At 48.7% G+C, this 16,064-nt stretch overlaps 1 protein-coding gene and 1 long non-coding RNA gene across 3 annotated transcripts in view; one reads left to right on the top strand and one right to left on the bottom strand.

The window, feature by feature from the left end:
- Positions 1-16,064, bottom strand: part of BRCA1 (BRCA1 DNA repair associated) — a 553,713-nt gene that overhangs the window by 301,901 nt on the left and 235,748 nt on the right. For both annotated transcript variants that reach the window (XM_078645314.1, XM_078645315.1), the window contains exon 11: positions 597-682. In XM_078645314.1, the coding sequence (XP_078501440.1) occupies positions 597-682 (86 nt within the window). The remainder of the gene's footprint in view (positions 1-596; positions 683-16,064) is intronic.
- Positions 1-16,064, top strand: part of LOC144755918 (uncharacterized) — a 174,588-nt gene that overhangs the window by 150,541 nt on the left and 7,983 nt on the right. The gene's annotated exons all lie outside the window — the stretch shown is intronic.

Below are 16,064 nucleotides of genomic sequence, written 5' to 3'. Positions count from 1 at the left end.
GTAAAAATAAAATGCCACATGGACAAACCACTAAAAGAGCACCGAAGCTCAGCTGCAGCATTTTGAAGTCACTGCAGCTTCTTCATGATGAGCGGACCTGCACTTACTGGCTAAATAGGAGGCAAGTACTAATTAAAACAACCTGAAAGTTTGGTATACTTTGGCGCACATTTAAATTTTTAGTTTGTGAAGAACTCATGTGGGTAGCATCCAATGATTAATTTGTAAAAGAGTTATTGCTGGCCCCAAACCTTTTCTCAGAAGACCCGAGCTGGTGCTATTGAATGTTGGGGTGCCATATACTAAGGCTGCATAATCTTGATTCAATCTCATACCGCTTTCATTCACCACCAGAGACTCCCTGCCCCTTTATCCCACTCTTTCAGGTTGGTTTCCTTTCTTTGTCACCGTTTCTCAGACTTTCCACATCTGTTTTTCTCTCTCTCCCTGGGTCAAAGTCGGATGAGGAAAAATAGGTGCTGGGCCCCTAAAATGAGTGCCTGTGGACCACACCTGCAACCAGCAGCTCAAATTAATCACTAAATGCATTCTTCTCTCCCCCCAAAACATTTATGAACTGCAGCCTCAGTACGTACCTGTGTAGTAAGAATCTCGCCTTGAGATGAAAGCCCAGAGGAATCACCAGTGTGGCTGGCTTCGCTTTCGTGTTCGGAAAGTTCAGCTACCAAAGGGAAACAAATTAAAAATACTGAAATCAAAACAACACAATTAGGTTCTTATGCTATTTTCATCTCCACTTCTCAATCACACGTTACTCCTTTCGACATAATAAGAACCAGTGAAAACTATATAATGAGGAACAAGGTGGAATTCATGCGTTATGCTGGTATTAGTACTTTTTCTAAACATAAAGGAAACCATTTTTGTTCCAAATGTCACCTACATGCCATGACATCATTTACGCGTATGTTTATGTGATACAGCTGCAAGAAGTAGGATGCCTTATGTAGAAATGTAAGGATACAACCATACAGCTCTGCTGCATCCAGCACTAAGCTAGGTGTCCCACAGGGTGCTATCCTCAATCCTCTCCTCTATAACATGTAACTGGCACCACTTGCCAACACCGTCAACTCAGTCACATTCACCTGCTACGCAGATGACAGGCAGATCATACCAAAACATGAACAACCTTTGGAACTAAAGACACCTAGCCTTGGTGAAGGCCTTCTGGCTGCAGTTCAATGGGTGTTAAAGAATTATCTTAAAGAACAAGTTACTCGCCTTCTGCAATGTCTTATCTGGTAGACACTACAACAGCAGATTCCTTACCTTAGACTATCCCCAGGCGTCAGACAGTATCTAGAAGAATTTTAAGCAGTACCCCAGGAGCCAGGTGTCGTCATTCAGCTCTGCATCGGTGTCGTCCCTGCCGGAAGTGACGTGTGCAGTACCTATATAGGCGCCACCCTGGTGCGCTGACGTCAGTTAGTTCGTACCTTTCCATGCCAGAAGCTCAGGGCCACAATAAGAACTGACCACAGGTGTGGAAAAACTAAGGCACTGAGAAGGGTGACCTAATCTACAATCAGTTCACATAGCGTGAAGGCTGGGAGGATCTGTAAGGAATCTGCAGCTAGATAGAGTCATTATCAGACAAAGCATTACTGAAAGTAAGTAACTTGTTCATCTGATAGAGACTTCTAACCGCAGATTCCTTACCTTAGAATAGATACCCAAGCAATGTGTTCCCCAGAGGTTGGTCTGCAAAGTCAATTTTAAACCAAGAAGTCCTGCAGGACCAAAAGGGCGAAATGCCTGCCGCGACAGACCTAACTATTCAGGCAGTAGTGTTTGAAAACATGTGCAAGAAAGCCCACGTTACTGCCTGACAGATAGCCAGCACAGGAACTCCGTGGTCTAACGCAGTGGTTGCAGCCTGAGCTCTGGCGCAATGAGCACACAAATATTCAGGAGGTTGCTTCTAGGCTAATGCATAGCAGATCTTGATGCAGAGCACTACCCATCTAGAGATGGTCCATTTCTGCACAGCCTTCCGCTTCTTAGGTCCCACATACCCCACAAATAGTTGATCACCCACCCGGTAATCTTTTGTGCGGGCTAGGTAGAACGAAAATACTATTTTTGGTCCAGACGGTGAAGTCTCTCCTGCTCTTAAGAGGGATGAGGCAGAGCAAAGAAGGTAGGGCAGGGTGATGCTTTAGCCTACATGGATGCGAGTCACAACCTTCGGCAGTACGGAGGTACATGTCTAGAGGACTAACTGGTCAGGGTAGAGGGCAGTGTATTGAGGGCCTGCTGAGAGCGCCTATAATCCACTGAACCTCCTGGCCGATGTTCAGGACACTAGAAAGACAGTTTTGATGGTCAGGAAGCTAAGAGGGCAATTGTGCAGAGGCTCAGGCAGTGCACACATCAAGAAGGTGAGAACTAATCTCAGATCCCACTGGGGTATGATGAACGGCCTGAGAGAAAACATGTTGCAAGCCTTTCAGAAACCTAACCGCAACCAGTGACTTAAATAACAAAGGTTGATCCGGCAACTGGAAAAAAGTTGAAATGGCTGAAAGATCACCTTTAACTGTGCCCATAACAGGGCCCTACTGAGCTAAAGAGAGAGTAAATGGAAGACCCTAGGGTAGATGTGCAAAAAGGGGTAATGGCGGCGCTGTAGGAATCTCACCATGTCACAAACTTATCCCAATGGCAGGCGTATACCAACTTGGTGGAGGGAAGCCTGGCTGCTGGAATAACATCACAGACTTTGGGAGGAAGGTTGAAAGCTGTCAACTGTCACCGACCAATATTCACACATGAAAGTGAAGGGTGTGCAGGTTTGGGTGCAGAACCCTCCCCTACTGCTGCAACAGAAGATCCTATCAAAGGGGCACTCTGATCAGAGGACCGATTGTCATGCTCAATAGCTCTGGATACCAGACTCTCCATGCCTAAACTGGAGTCACAAGATTTACTTGGGCTTGGCTGTTCCTGATCTTCTTGAGAACTCTGCACAGGAGTGGTATTGGTGGAGAGGCATCCAGGAGGCTGGAGCTCCACCTCGAGACGAAAAGCTTCTCCAAGCGAAAGTCGCCTTAGAAACTCCAGCGAGCAAAACTGCTGACTGTGCGTTCTCGGTGGTGGCGAACCGATCTAACCAAGACTCTTCCCTCTACTGAAAAAGTCCTTACACCACCTCCGGATGGAAATGCCATTCGTGCTCCGAAAGCATGCCAGGTGTTGACCCACTAAGGAAATGCCCTGATGTTCCAGCCATGTCCAGAGACACAGTGCATTTTGGCAAAGGGTCCAGATCCTGTTTGTTGCAGTACCACATTGACGTGTTGTCTGTGTAACACCTACACCAAACATCCTCTTATTGAAGGTAGAAAGGTCTTCAGTGCCAACTGAATCGCAAGCCCCAACACGTTTATATGGAGCGCGATCTCCACCGGAGACCAGAGTCCTCTGATATCCACCTCTCCCAGTTGGCCTCTCTATTCCAGAGATGACGCATCTGTCACAACATTCAACTCTTGTTGAGGAAGAGAGAGGGGTCTGCCACCACTGCAGTTCTTTTGCAGTTCTTGCAAGATCTGGACCATGTCGGAGAGATTACCCTGATGCTGTGCCCACTGAGACTTCAGATCCCATTGCAGAGCCCGCATATGGCAACAGGCAAGAGTCCCAAGCAGGATGCACGAGGACGTGAGGACCAACAACCTCAGAGTGTTTCTCAATGAAATCCAGGATAGAGGTTGAAACATTGATAGGATAGCCTGAATATCCTGGACTTGCCGATCGCGAGGATAAGACTGAAACTCCATTGTGTCCAGAACAGCTCAGATGAAAGGAAGCGTCTCAGAGGGAGTGGGGTGTGACTTAAGCACATTAATAGAAGAGATAGCTTTATTCATTAAGGACACAAGAGGGCATGCAACAGTACCAGCCACCATTTGCAAAACTGCAGATCTGCATATTTCCAGGGGTGAGCCTGACTTGGTATTAAGAAGATATTGTTCCACCATTTCAGAGGTAAGAGATGGAAAAACAGTGAGCAAATTAGACTTTTGGACTATAGCCTCTGAAGTCAGAAGAGGTTCCAGCTGCTGCTCACAACCTGGGGGATGCAGCATACAATTTGTTGGTTTTGATTGTTCAAAATCATCATCAACGTTAGTCATTCTGAGTTGGAAGAAATGAAAACCTCAAAAAGGTAAACAGAAACATTTCAACACTTGAACACACCTAATAGAAATCCAAGAATCCTCTTTGCACTCTTTGTTGCTGATTTTAATAACATACTCTCACTGGTGTTAAAAAGTCTTAGCAAAAATAATAAAAAGAAGGTGGCCTGATGCCTTTCAATTCTTTTTCTTCTACAAGATTGTATTCTTTTTAAATGACAATAAACAAGACACTTAGTTCTCAGCCTTCTAGAACCTCTTAGAAATCCTTATCAAGCTAATGTAAAATGAAGCATTCAGCTGTAAATTTTTATACTGCTTATATATTCATGTGAGCTTGATTATCACATTGCAGAACCCAACAAGCTAAACTAAATGTGCTTCATATTGTTCACATATATTGAGCGGTTTGATAATTCTATGTATACACTTTTTGACTGACAGGCACATGTAACTCAATCAGGGGAATGCTCAGAATAGAAAAGACCAAATATTCCTAGCTATACACCTCCCCTACCTTGAAGGCTCTCGACTGGTTACCGGTCGCAGGAAGATCTTAATTCAAACTATTAGGTCTCACTCACAAGCCAATACATAATAAGGTTTCCGAGTTCCTCTGGATGAAAATCAAAAAATACTCCCAAGCCTAGCAATTTATGTTCCATGCTAGCACCATGAGTAATCGTTCCACCTTAGAAAAAGACAATAATTCCCAGCAGTATTTTCTCCGAGCAGCTGCCAAATTATGCAATTCCCTCCAAGAAAAAAATAAGAGCCACTAACAACCAACTTAAATTTAGAAGACTGGTAAGAACTGGCTATTGCCAATCACCATTTCAACAAAAGGTGACACACAACAAGAAAAAAGCCTGCTCTTTCCACAATAAGAATATCTGGCCATCTTGTCAAGATCTTACGTAAGAACTCAATCAGTCCTACCTGCTAACACAGCTTCCTCTCACGCAGTCTTTGTATAATCACTTGAGTAAGACGACAAAATCACACAAGCTTCCTCCTCTATATTGCACAATCCTTGCACAGAATACAAACATTGATTTATGAACATTGAATATCTACATCCCCAACATGCCATGCTCCCCTTTTTCAACTCCTATTCCTAAATCACTTACCTGCAATCTGTTCATTTTCCAACCTTCCGCTACATATCTATTTACACTACCAATCGATCGCAGAAACTCCATTTACATTAACAGTTGATGTCCTTTTGAGAGCTTCCCATATCCTCTCTATCCAGCCTACCAACTATTTGCATGAAATAACTCTTCCTACACCCACACCAGCTATGACCTCTAACTTTATCGGATTCCACTACAAACAGACAGGGGTAATGCATTTAAGGGTTTCTTTGTAGAACACAAGACTAAATCTACTAATAAAAAACTGTAAAACCTTTTGCTCGAGGACCGCAGAAAATTAAATACTGGCCTGTTAGAGAATCACGAAAACTTAAACTGACTACAGACTTGATTCGTTGCCTTGAAAAAGCCCATGGCCAATAGGCCACCAGGGCGAAACACGTGTCGGCTGTTCTTCTTTGCGATACAAAAGGGGATGATGGACGGAGCGTTTGAGCAAATCAAACACTCACCCCCAGTCAACTGATCTGGCTTGGCAGTTCGGGCTGTACTGTTCCCATGAGGCACAGGGTCAGACTGATTTGCATATAGCCATGTCTGAAATGGGGTGGCTGAGTGGGCTAAAGAATGGTGGTGGATTAAACCCAGATCAGTTGACTGGGGGTGAGTGTTTGATTTGCTCAAACGCTCCGTCCATCATCCCCTTTTGTTTCGCTTTGTTCGCCCTAAGTGTGGCAGGGTATGCTCAGACGTGAGTCCCTTGCTCACTTGGCCACTGGATTCAAGATAGCCTGGCTGATGAGGATTATGAATCCAAAACCGGTCCCAGGATGCTTGTTTCCGGTCCATGGAAGACATGGCTTGGCAGTTCGGGCTGTACTGTTCCCATGAGGCACAGGGTCAGACTGATTTGCATATAGCCATGTCTGAAATGGGGTGGCTGAGTGGGCTAAAGAATGGTGGTGGATTAAACCCAGATCAGTTGACTGGGGGTGAGTGTTTGATTTGCTCAAACGCTCCGTCCATCATCCCCTTTTGTTTCGCTTTGTTCGCCCTAAGTGTGGCAGGGTATGCTCAGACGTGAGTCCCTTGCTCACTTGGCCACTGGATTCAAGATAGCCTGGCTGATGAGGATTATGAATCCGAAACCGGTCCCAGGATGCTTGTTTCCGGTCCATGGAAGACATGGCTTGGCAGTTCGGGCTGTACTGTTCCCATGAGGCACAGGGTCAGACTGATTTGTATATAGCCATGTCTGAAATGGGGTGGCTGAGTGGGGTAAAGAATGGTGATGGATTAAACCCAGATCAGTTGACTGGGGGTGAGTGTTTGATTTGTTCAAACGCTCCGTCCATCATCCCCTTTTGTTTCGCTTTGTTCGCCCTAAGTATGGCAGGGTATGCGCAGACGTGAGTCCCTTGCTCACTTGGCCACTGGATTCAAGATAGCCTGGCTGATGAGGATTATGAATCCGAAACCGGTCCCAGGATGCTTGTTTCCGGTCCATGGAAGACATGGCTTGGCAGTTTGGGTTGTACTGTTCCCATGAGGCACAGGGTCAGACTGATTTGCATATAGTCATGTCTGAAATGGGGTGGCTGAGTGGGCTAAAGAATGGTGGTGGATTAAACCCAGATCAGTTGACTGGGGGTGAGTGTTTGATTTGCTCAAACGCTCCGTCCATCATCCCCTTTTGTTTCGGGCTGTTCTTCTTTCGCATATGCAACAAATAAAAAACACGTACGCAAAACCACTAAAGAAAGCTTGAGATATCTTTTTGGACCACCTTTGAGAGACTGTGAGGGCACAATCCTCCATCTTCCTCTATACTTACCTCTACAATGGCTCTTGGGTGAAGCCTTTCGCGAAGAATGTGCCACAACACAATTGGGCCCTGACAATTGTAGTACCTAAGCCCAGAGACTTCCACCCATACAGTTAACCATAAATGAATACATGCTGCAGATTCAGGGACACCATTCAATCCTTGCAGTTCAAGGCCAACAGAACCTGCGGCAGAGTCATCTTTATCTTTTCTTTCTCGAAGAACAAATTTATCAGTATTCGGTCTAGAATTTCCTTCAGGACGCTATCATTTTTGGGGACTAGAAGCACAGAGTGTATCATCTCATTACCTGCTTTTGTACTACCTAGATCAGATCCGTGGAAAACAACATACATGCATGCATCACTGGAGAGGATGCTGGTATAATTCAAATGGCAAAAGGCCGCCTAAAAAGGAAACTGCACAACCAACTTCTACAATTTTCAGGACTCATTGGCCTGATCGAGCGCCAGTAGGGTCGACAGTGCTGGATCCGGCCTCTAAATGGATGCATTTGACAGAATGACGGCGAGCTAAACTGGATTTCATGCGCTTGCAGGAGAAAAGGAGGACTGTTGCCTGATTTCTATCTCATGCCTCAGGTCCACCTCTGCCCAGCACCACGAAAAGTCAGCACAGGCTGTAGTATCAGGTGTGAAAGTTAGAGCCAATGCCATATGAGGCACCTGAAGTAGCCTTGAACTACTTAAAACTGCTGATGGAACTGACGGGCTGTGGTTGACCAGCCCAGGGAGTGAACTGCTGCCCTGCTGTTTTTAGAAATCTCTAGCGCTAAACTGGACTTTTAAACAAATAGTCGGGATCAGTAGAAGGGCCTGGCTAAGGCAAGGCAAGGGCAGGGCAATTCCAAACCTCTTCTGCCCTCCATTTACGCAAATGTGGCATATTTCTCAGTTGGTGGGTCCAGGGATTAATCCAGAGTAGATTCAAGCAAATTAGTCAACACAATAGCATTTTGAAAATCAATTTGCACACCAGCAACTGTAGAATACAGAGCAACCAAATGACCTGCATTCTTGCCATAATCCTTAAAATGTGGAATTGAATAATGGCTTTGTACAGTGTTAGAAATGGGATCACTAGTTGGCAGAAGTATGCAAACTTTCCAAGCAAGACCCACACTCTAGTCAGGTTAAGTGTAGTACACACTAAAGTGTACTTGTGCTCACCCTCTGGTAGCTTAGCATAGAAGAGTCAGGCCAAACTAAAGACAGCCTCACATTTAGAAATATAGCCAATTTATCTGAGTAAAACAAGACCAAAATTCAACATACACAATTCAAGATATTCATTTTTAAAGATTAAATCAAGATGCAGTGCTTAAAAGTCAATAGCTCCAACTGGGGCTATCTGGTTGCGCTTGACCAGGACAAATTCAAAAGTTCAGTTCGACCGCGATAGAGACTGGGCTGGATACAGGAGTCACGCAGACTCCCTTACAGAACCTTGGATGCGTCGGAAATGAAAGAAGGCGCGAGGCATCGCGAATGCAGGTGATGCGTCGATTCCTGAAGGTGGCGCATCTGGTGCGAGGCCTTAGTTCCTGAAGGTGATGCAGATTCGATGACGGGTTGATGTTGAGAGTGTGATGCGTCAGTTCTTTGAGACCAATGTCAAATCGCTGAGTTAAAGGTGATGCGTTGGTCGAAAGCCATGCATGGCTGGGGCTGCATCTGAGTCTAGGCAGTGCGTCACAGACTTCTGTGAGACAGTGTTGAGACTTGCATAGTTGTGGTTCTTTTGAGGTGCTGCAGCAAAGTCGGGCTGTGTTGTAAGTTGCAGTCATTGCATTGCACACTTGGCAGGATGTGTCAAGAGCTTTGGTGCAGGCAGCGGAAATACGTTGATTTTACAGGGATGGGCCAGTTCCGAACTTCAAAGCATCAGACACAAAAACTCACTTCCAATGTCCGAGGACTGGATTTAGCACCCCTTTAGATGCAGGATGTACAGAGTGAAGCCCAGTCCTCTCAGTCCCAAGCAAGAAGCAGAAGGCCAACATAAAAAAGCATTCAACAAAGTGGCAGTCCCTCCTAGCAGCACAACAGTTCTTCTTCCTGGAAAAATTTCCTCAGTCTTGAAGTGTTCGGAGTATATGGTGTCAGAGGTCCAGTACTTCTACCCATTTAGGCCTTTAAAGTAGAGAGACTTCAAAGAAAGGCCCTTTAGTGCATAAAACCCTGCCTTTCCTGGCCCTGGCTCAGACACACTACAGTGGGTTATGCAGCTCTTTGTGAGGGTACGGGCACAGCCCTAGTCAGGACCAAGGGCCTGATTAGGATGTTGGTGGAACCGACATCTAGCTGAGCAGTCCAACGGCTGCATTATGATGCGCTCGGTTTGGACTGCATCGGTCGGAGGGACCGACCGACGTTTCCGACAGGCTCGAGGAGCCAGTTGGTCGGATTGTAGTCCCCACAATAGGGGCAGAGCATGCTCAGGCACGACCATAGGGATTATGATGCCCCTTTCTGACAGCCTTTCCATAGCAGTCCGAATGCCATAGAAAGGTTGTTGCTGCGGCCCTTTTGTGGGCCGCAGCACAAGCCTCAATGGCATATGGCATGTTTCTGACTTTCTACACAGCGGTCGGATCATAATTTGGCTCCCTTGCCAGAATAGCTGAATTGCCATTTGGGTCAGAGACTGTACCTGACAAGTACCGGCTCCTGTTCTTTTGTTCAAGCCTCACGGGACCAGCGCCCTGCACTGAGAGTCCTCCCGCCGCCGCTTCTCACACTCTAGTGGCCGCCGAGCGGAGGACTCGCTTTCCCGGCACCACCTGCGGCGGCGCACCCTGACGACGCGACTGGAGCGCCCGGAGGCGCATTTAAACATCTCCCACGCCCGGCGGAAGCGGGCTCCCTTGCCAGAATAGCTGAATTGCCATTTGGGTCAGAGACTGTACCTGACAAGTACCGGCTCCTGTTCTTTTGTTCAAGCCTCACGGGACCAGCGCCCTGCACTGCGAGTCCTCCCGCCGCCGCTTCTCACACTCTAGTGGCCGCCGAGCGGAGGACTCGCTTTCCCGGCACCACCTGCGGCGGCGCACCCTGACGACGCGACTGGAGAGCCCGGAGGCGCATTTAAACATCTCCCACCCCCCGCGTCGCGGGAGCGCCGGGCGAAGCCCGGGCAAAGGGCGGGCCGTCTGTGGCCGTCCAGGGCAGGAGGAGGCAGGGCTGGGCCACCCCTCTTACATCTACTGCAACAGGTCCTAGTTCGTGGTGCTTCACTGTGGGTCCGGAATCCAGCATGTCAACCCGTTCCGGTAAGGCCTTGAGGGGTGGCGGTGAAAGCGCCCCAGGGGGCGCCATGTTCGGTTCTATGGACAAATTCCTCACCAGGGTGGCGGCTGTTATTGACAATGAGCTCGCCATATCAGAACGGCGCCTCTCTTTTGACTTTCCCCCTTCCAAAAGTCCTTCTTCGGCATTAGTGATGTCCTCATCAATCTCCATTTCCCCTGCACCCTTGCTTGGGGATTTACCTGGGGATTCTCATATTGCACCACTAGAGGTTGGAACAGATGGGGTAGAAAGTTTGCTGATTGATCCTCACCTCGTCAGCCCTTGTACCGTGGTTGTAGAGTCCCGCCCCGACCTTCCCCCAGCCGGTTCTCCTGGCATTCAGTCCCAATACTGCTCTGACGCTCCTACACCCGATCCACAACTTCCGCCCAAGACTCGATCTATCCAGGGGCCTATGAAAAGGAAGGGGAAAAGGGCGACCATCACCCGAAAGGGCTGTCACCCCACGGTTATTAAGCACGCCAGGTATCAGCCCCAGAGGGGCCCCACACTCCCAGGTGCCGGAGGACCTGCACCACCTGGGAACTCTAATGCCCCTCCAATCGTAGCTGACACAGTGCTACCCCCCCTGCTGGTCCCAGCAGTACCTGACCTAGCCAACGAGGGGCTCTTTCTGGAGCCGATCGAGAAACTGGTCAGGTCTCTTTTGGTACCACTTATCGACCAAGTCAAAAGCTTGGGGGACAGGCTTGACCGTTTTGAACAGGTTACCAGGGACAATTTCTTCTCCCTGAAAACCCTGTTCAAATTACAGCCGAAGCCCAGCGAGGATAGGACAGATAGGAACACTGGGAAAGAGGTTTTAGTGAGTCATCCTCCAGGAGAAACGTTGACACAGCCGCCCATGCGACCAGTTTCTGGGAACGCTTCCGCGGTTGCCTCCCAGGATGGCCCGAGGCAGTCAAGGTCGAATGTCTCCACTCATGCTGCCCAAGTGCATGCTATTCCTCCCCCAGTTGTAACAACCCCTGTGCCTAACCTAGGCCAAAGGAAACATCAGAAGGGAGGGACGGGTCCAACTTCACAACCTGGGGCCGCTTTACACGCCAAAACTGGTGGTACAGCGACAACCCTTAAGGCTACACCCACCACCCTTCCGCCCAAAAACCCTTCTCCATTGGCTTTTTCGCAGAAACCTATACGAAAGTGTCCCCCAGTTAACCTCCCCCCTGAGTGCCACCCGTTTGTTGTTGTCCTCACCAAGGTCCCCCCTATTAGGAGTACCCAGCAGGAAAACCACCAGGCGCTTAAGAATAAGGTCATCCATTGGCTGAAAATCAACAGGCCCCTCCCTCCGGGAGTGGATGGCATAATTCTTGGCGTACGCAGGGTGGGATGGATTGGTCACGGGAAAAAATCTCTTGAAGGGGATTGTGTGGTGGTTAATTTCCAAGACGCAAGAGTCGCCCATTTGATATGCTCCCAAGGGCGATCCACGGCTGGAACGGGTGTCGATGCAGTCGACTTAACATTCTTCTACCCACGGACTATCACGACCACTCCTACCATCCACCTTGGACAACTCCCTTATAATAGCAGTCCTGGGGGCCATTTTCTCGTAGAAAACATCGTCCACGGTCACCCTTCCCCAGGAGTCTTTTCACAGCAGTTATATCCAGCTCCAGTGATACAGAATTGGGGTTCCTGGGGTTGCTGACTCTGTGACGCTCCCGGGGAGGCCCTTGTGGTTTTGAGTCCCGCTGCCGAGCCTACACCCCTCCTTAAAACCCGTAGCCCCTCGATTACATCACAAAGCCAGGCTACTGCCGAGTTTGTAAAAGAGCAAGGGGAGACCGGGGCATCTTCTGACCTTCTGGTTAGCCTCCCTGGTGTGGGTGCTGTGGACACGCCGCACCCTGTCGAGGACTGTAGCATTACGGCTGTGACGGACCCCCCGATTAGGTTTTCAGCTGGAATGTGGCGGGCCTCGAGAGGAAGCTAGCGCTGCCGGACTGGAACGCGCTAGTGGAGCAACACTCCATATGCCTGTTTCAGGAAACCTGGAGTGGGGTGCCCCTGCACAAGGCAGGATATTCCACCCACTTTTTGCCAGCAGTTCATAGTGCAACTGGTAGGGGCCGCCCTTCGGGTGGCCTCTTAATTTGGGTGGCTTCAGAACTCAACTGCAGGGTGGTGGAGCGGGATACCAAATGCCCGGATCTCCTCAATATATTGCTGAAAAATCCCCAGGGCCGAGTCATCCTAAATATTTTTAACATTTACGCCCGAGGCACAAAGGGGGGTAGAGAATCTCCAGTAATAGCCTGTCTAGAAGCCCAGCTTCGCTCGTCACCTCATAGGTATTGTACCTTGTTGGCGGGCGATTTCAATTGTACCTTTGAGCCCCTGGACCTTGAAATTCTAACTGATCAAGAGGAACATGACATCAGGTGGGGGATTCCGTCCCTTGAACTCAGTCCCATCAAAAAGTGGACAGAAGTGGCCCTCCAGATCAACTCATTAGCTATGGAGTTTGGTCTGAGGGCTGCCAATGGTAGGACTAGGTCCGACAAAGTAGGGGCCCATACCTACAATAGGCCAGGGCATACGTCACGGATTGATTACTTTCTCCTTGACATACACCTGTGGAGCATGGTGGAGGACATGGTGATTATACCTTCTGTCGAGAGTGATCACAACCTCCTCTCTCTCACCTTGTCTCACAGGCGGCTAACTTGCACTGTGAGCAGAACTTCTCGTAACCCCGCCCCGGACCTGTCAGTAGTCGCCAACTGTGGACGGCGGCTAAAGTGGGCGAAGTTGGCACTTTCAGAGGAGAAAACTTCTGCCATCAGGCAGCTTCTTGCCTCAGCCCTAGACAATCTTGACCCCCAAGAGGATGGGTTGCTGGAGGTGGCCCCAAGGTTTTGTACCATAACCCAGGCTATTAGTGACCTCTTTGTAGTTCCAGCTAATACGAACAGAAGGAAACCAAGCTCACGAGCTAGACAGGGCTGGTACAACCAGAAGTGCAGGGAGGCGAAGTCACTTCTCATTGAAGCAGTCAAGTCCAAACTACCGTCCAAGACTAGGGTGGCCAGGAGACACTATGCACTCTGCCAAAAAAACGCTAAGATGGAGTGGGAGGATAACTTCTGGCAGGACCTCCTGGCTGCCAGTCGTGGGAAAGACGCCAAAGGTTTTTGGGACTTGGTGGGCAATAGGAACCGTCCCGATGACACCCTGAGGACCTGTACCATCAATGCCCATACATGGTTCTCCCACTTCCAAAAACGTTATTCTGCCGCTGAAGGCCCACTAAACGACCCTTTTAACCTCCCGCCCTTTACCCTAGTTCAAGACCTGGAATTTTTTTCTGTTTTGGATGTTACAAAGCAGATTAAAACCTTGGTACCATTAAAAGCAGCTGGTCCGGATGGCTTACCAGGCGATATCCTCCGAGCATATCCGGAAGAATGGGGGGTACTAATCTCTGCACTCCTCAATGCAATCGTTGTGGGAGGCCCTGTGCCAGATTCCTGGAGAGGTGCGGAGGTGGTCCCCATCTACAAAAAGGGCAGCCGGGATTTACCTGGGAATTACAGGCCCATAAGCCTAATAGACTCGAGCCAGAAACTGGCGGGGAAAGCCATTTTGGGGAGGATCTCTCAATGGGTGGACGATAACCACATCCTGTCCGATATGCAAGCCGGGTTCCGTTCAGGCACAGGAACTATCGAACAGGTCTTTAGGCTCCTGCTACTATACTGGAAGGTGGTGGAGCTGGGCAAAGGCAGTCTTTACTTGGCCTTTATTGACCTAAAGACTGCCTTTGACCTGGTTCCTAGGGAGGAACTTTGGAGGGTGCTTCACGGACTAGGGATGCCCCCGTATATATTAAACCTCCTTATCAAACTGCACAACAACACCTATGCCCAGGTCAGATGGGGGTTGAACGGGGAAAAGACCGATAAGATCAGGGTCGAGAGGGGAGTAAGGCAGGGTTGTGTCCTGGCCCCTACCCTATTCTCCCTCTATATCAATGGAGTGGTAGACCATCTACTCGGCGAACCAGCAGACGCTCCCACTCTGGGAGGCGTAAAAATTCCAACTTTGCTGTTCGCCGACGACACCCTCCTCATCTCTAAAACCCCCCAAGGTCTCCAGACATTACTGAACCGCTTTCAGGACTTTTGCACCACCAAGGGACTTGTCATCAACGTGGAAAAAACCAAGTACCTAGTCATGCACCCACCACGCAAACTTGGCCGCCCTCCCATTCTGAACTCCATACCCCTTGAAAGAGTGGCAGAATTCGACTACTTGGGAATTCGACTTAACGACGCGATGAGCTGGACCGCCCACATCAATAAAATGACAATGGCCCACAAAAGGGTGGGGGGGGCCCTCCTCAAGGAGTTCAACAACTCAACAAAACACTGTGTTGCCCCTCTACTAGACATATACAAAGCACGTGCGGTCCCTGCGTCACTCTATGGAGCCGAACTGTGGGGCCTGGGCAAAGTGGACCTACTGAGCAAGGCCGAAAACAAATTCATTAAAGATCTCCTTGCTATTCCGTCAAGTAGTCCGACTATCCCAGTGCTCATGGATACCGGCTGTAAAGCTATAAGGGATCAGGCCCGTCTTCGACCCCTCTTGCTCTGGGCTCGCCTGTGGAGGGTCCCTGAGCTAAAATCTTATGCCAATGGTCTAGCTGAGGTGATGCACTCCGACGGTTGGCATAGCATTAAATGGCTGAAGGACATTAAACACCTTTTAGGGGACCTAGGCCTGGACTCCTGCTGGCATAGCCACTCCGCTCCCCCGAAGGAGACCTTAAAAAAACATTTTTGGGGAGTGGGTTTGTGTGAAGCGCATCAGTAGCCAGCAGCACTGCAAAACCACCGCAGCTTTTCTGTTGTTAAAAGATGTCGTCACCTACGAGCCGTACATGGACATAATAACAATTGCCATGGATCGGTCCTTGTACATCAAATTCCGGCTAGGAACCCTACCCTTGGCCGACTTCTGCTCCAGGTGGAATAAACCCCAGTCCCCATCATGCTTTTGTGCTCTTTGTCCCGATAAACCAGAGACGGTGCCACACTTTCTTTTCGAATGCCCGGACTATGGTCGCCCAAGATCACGTTGGCTTGGTCCTATCTGCAGAGAATTGGGTACCCGCCAGCACTCTGTTGCCCTCCGGATTCTTTTAACCAATACAGCCCCTCCCATTGTTTGTGCTGTTGCCAAATTTTTAAAATGGGCTTGGTTGATTAGACATAGAAGACTGTCCATATCAATTTAATCCTCTTTTTTAATTAATTTATGCTGATCTAATGTGTTTTATTCTTTCACCGAATGTACAGTCATACTTTTTTTCGACATGCTGTTTTTATCTTTTGTACTGCTTTTATGATATATGCATATCGAAATAAAGCAATCAATCAATCATAATTTGGCATGCGGTACCACCAACAACCAGTTGGCCGGGCCTGTTGCCGCAAAGATGGTAGCCGGACGATCATGGCTATCAGCTCCCAAGTGACAACTCCTCTCACCACTAAACCTCAGAAAGACCCATCAGCCTGGTGGTGTACCATCAGGATATCCAGGGCACACCTTAGCTCCTTTTGTGTGTGTGACTGTCTAAAGTGAATTCACAAAGCCCAGCTGTCATCCAACCCAAATATGTATTGAG

Source organism: Lissotriton helveticus, chromosome 5_1 (genome assembly GCF_964261635.1).
Source record: "Lissotriton helveticus chromosome 5_1, aLisHel1.1, whole genome shotgun sequence".
In the NCBI taxonomy this organism is placed as follows: Eukaryota; Metazoa; Chordata; class Amphibia; order Caudata; family Salamandridae; genus Lissotriton; species Lissotriton helveticus.
The sequence above is the reverse complement of the archived record's forward strand: the minus strand, read 5'-3'. Positions and strand labels throughout refer to the sequence as shown.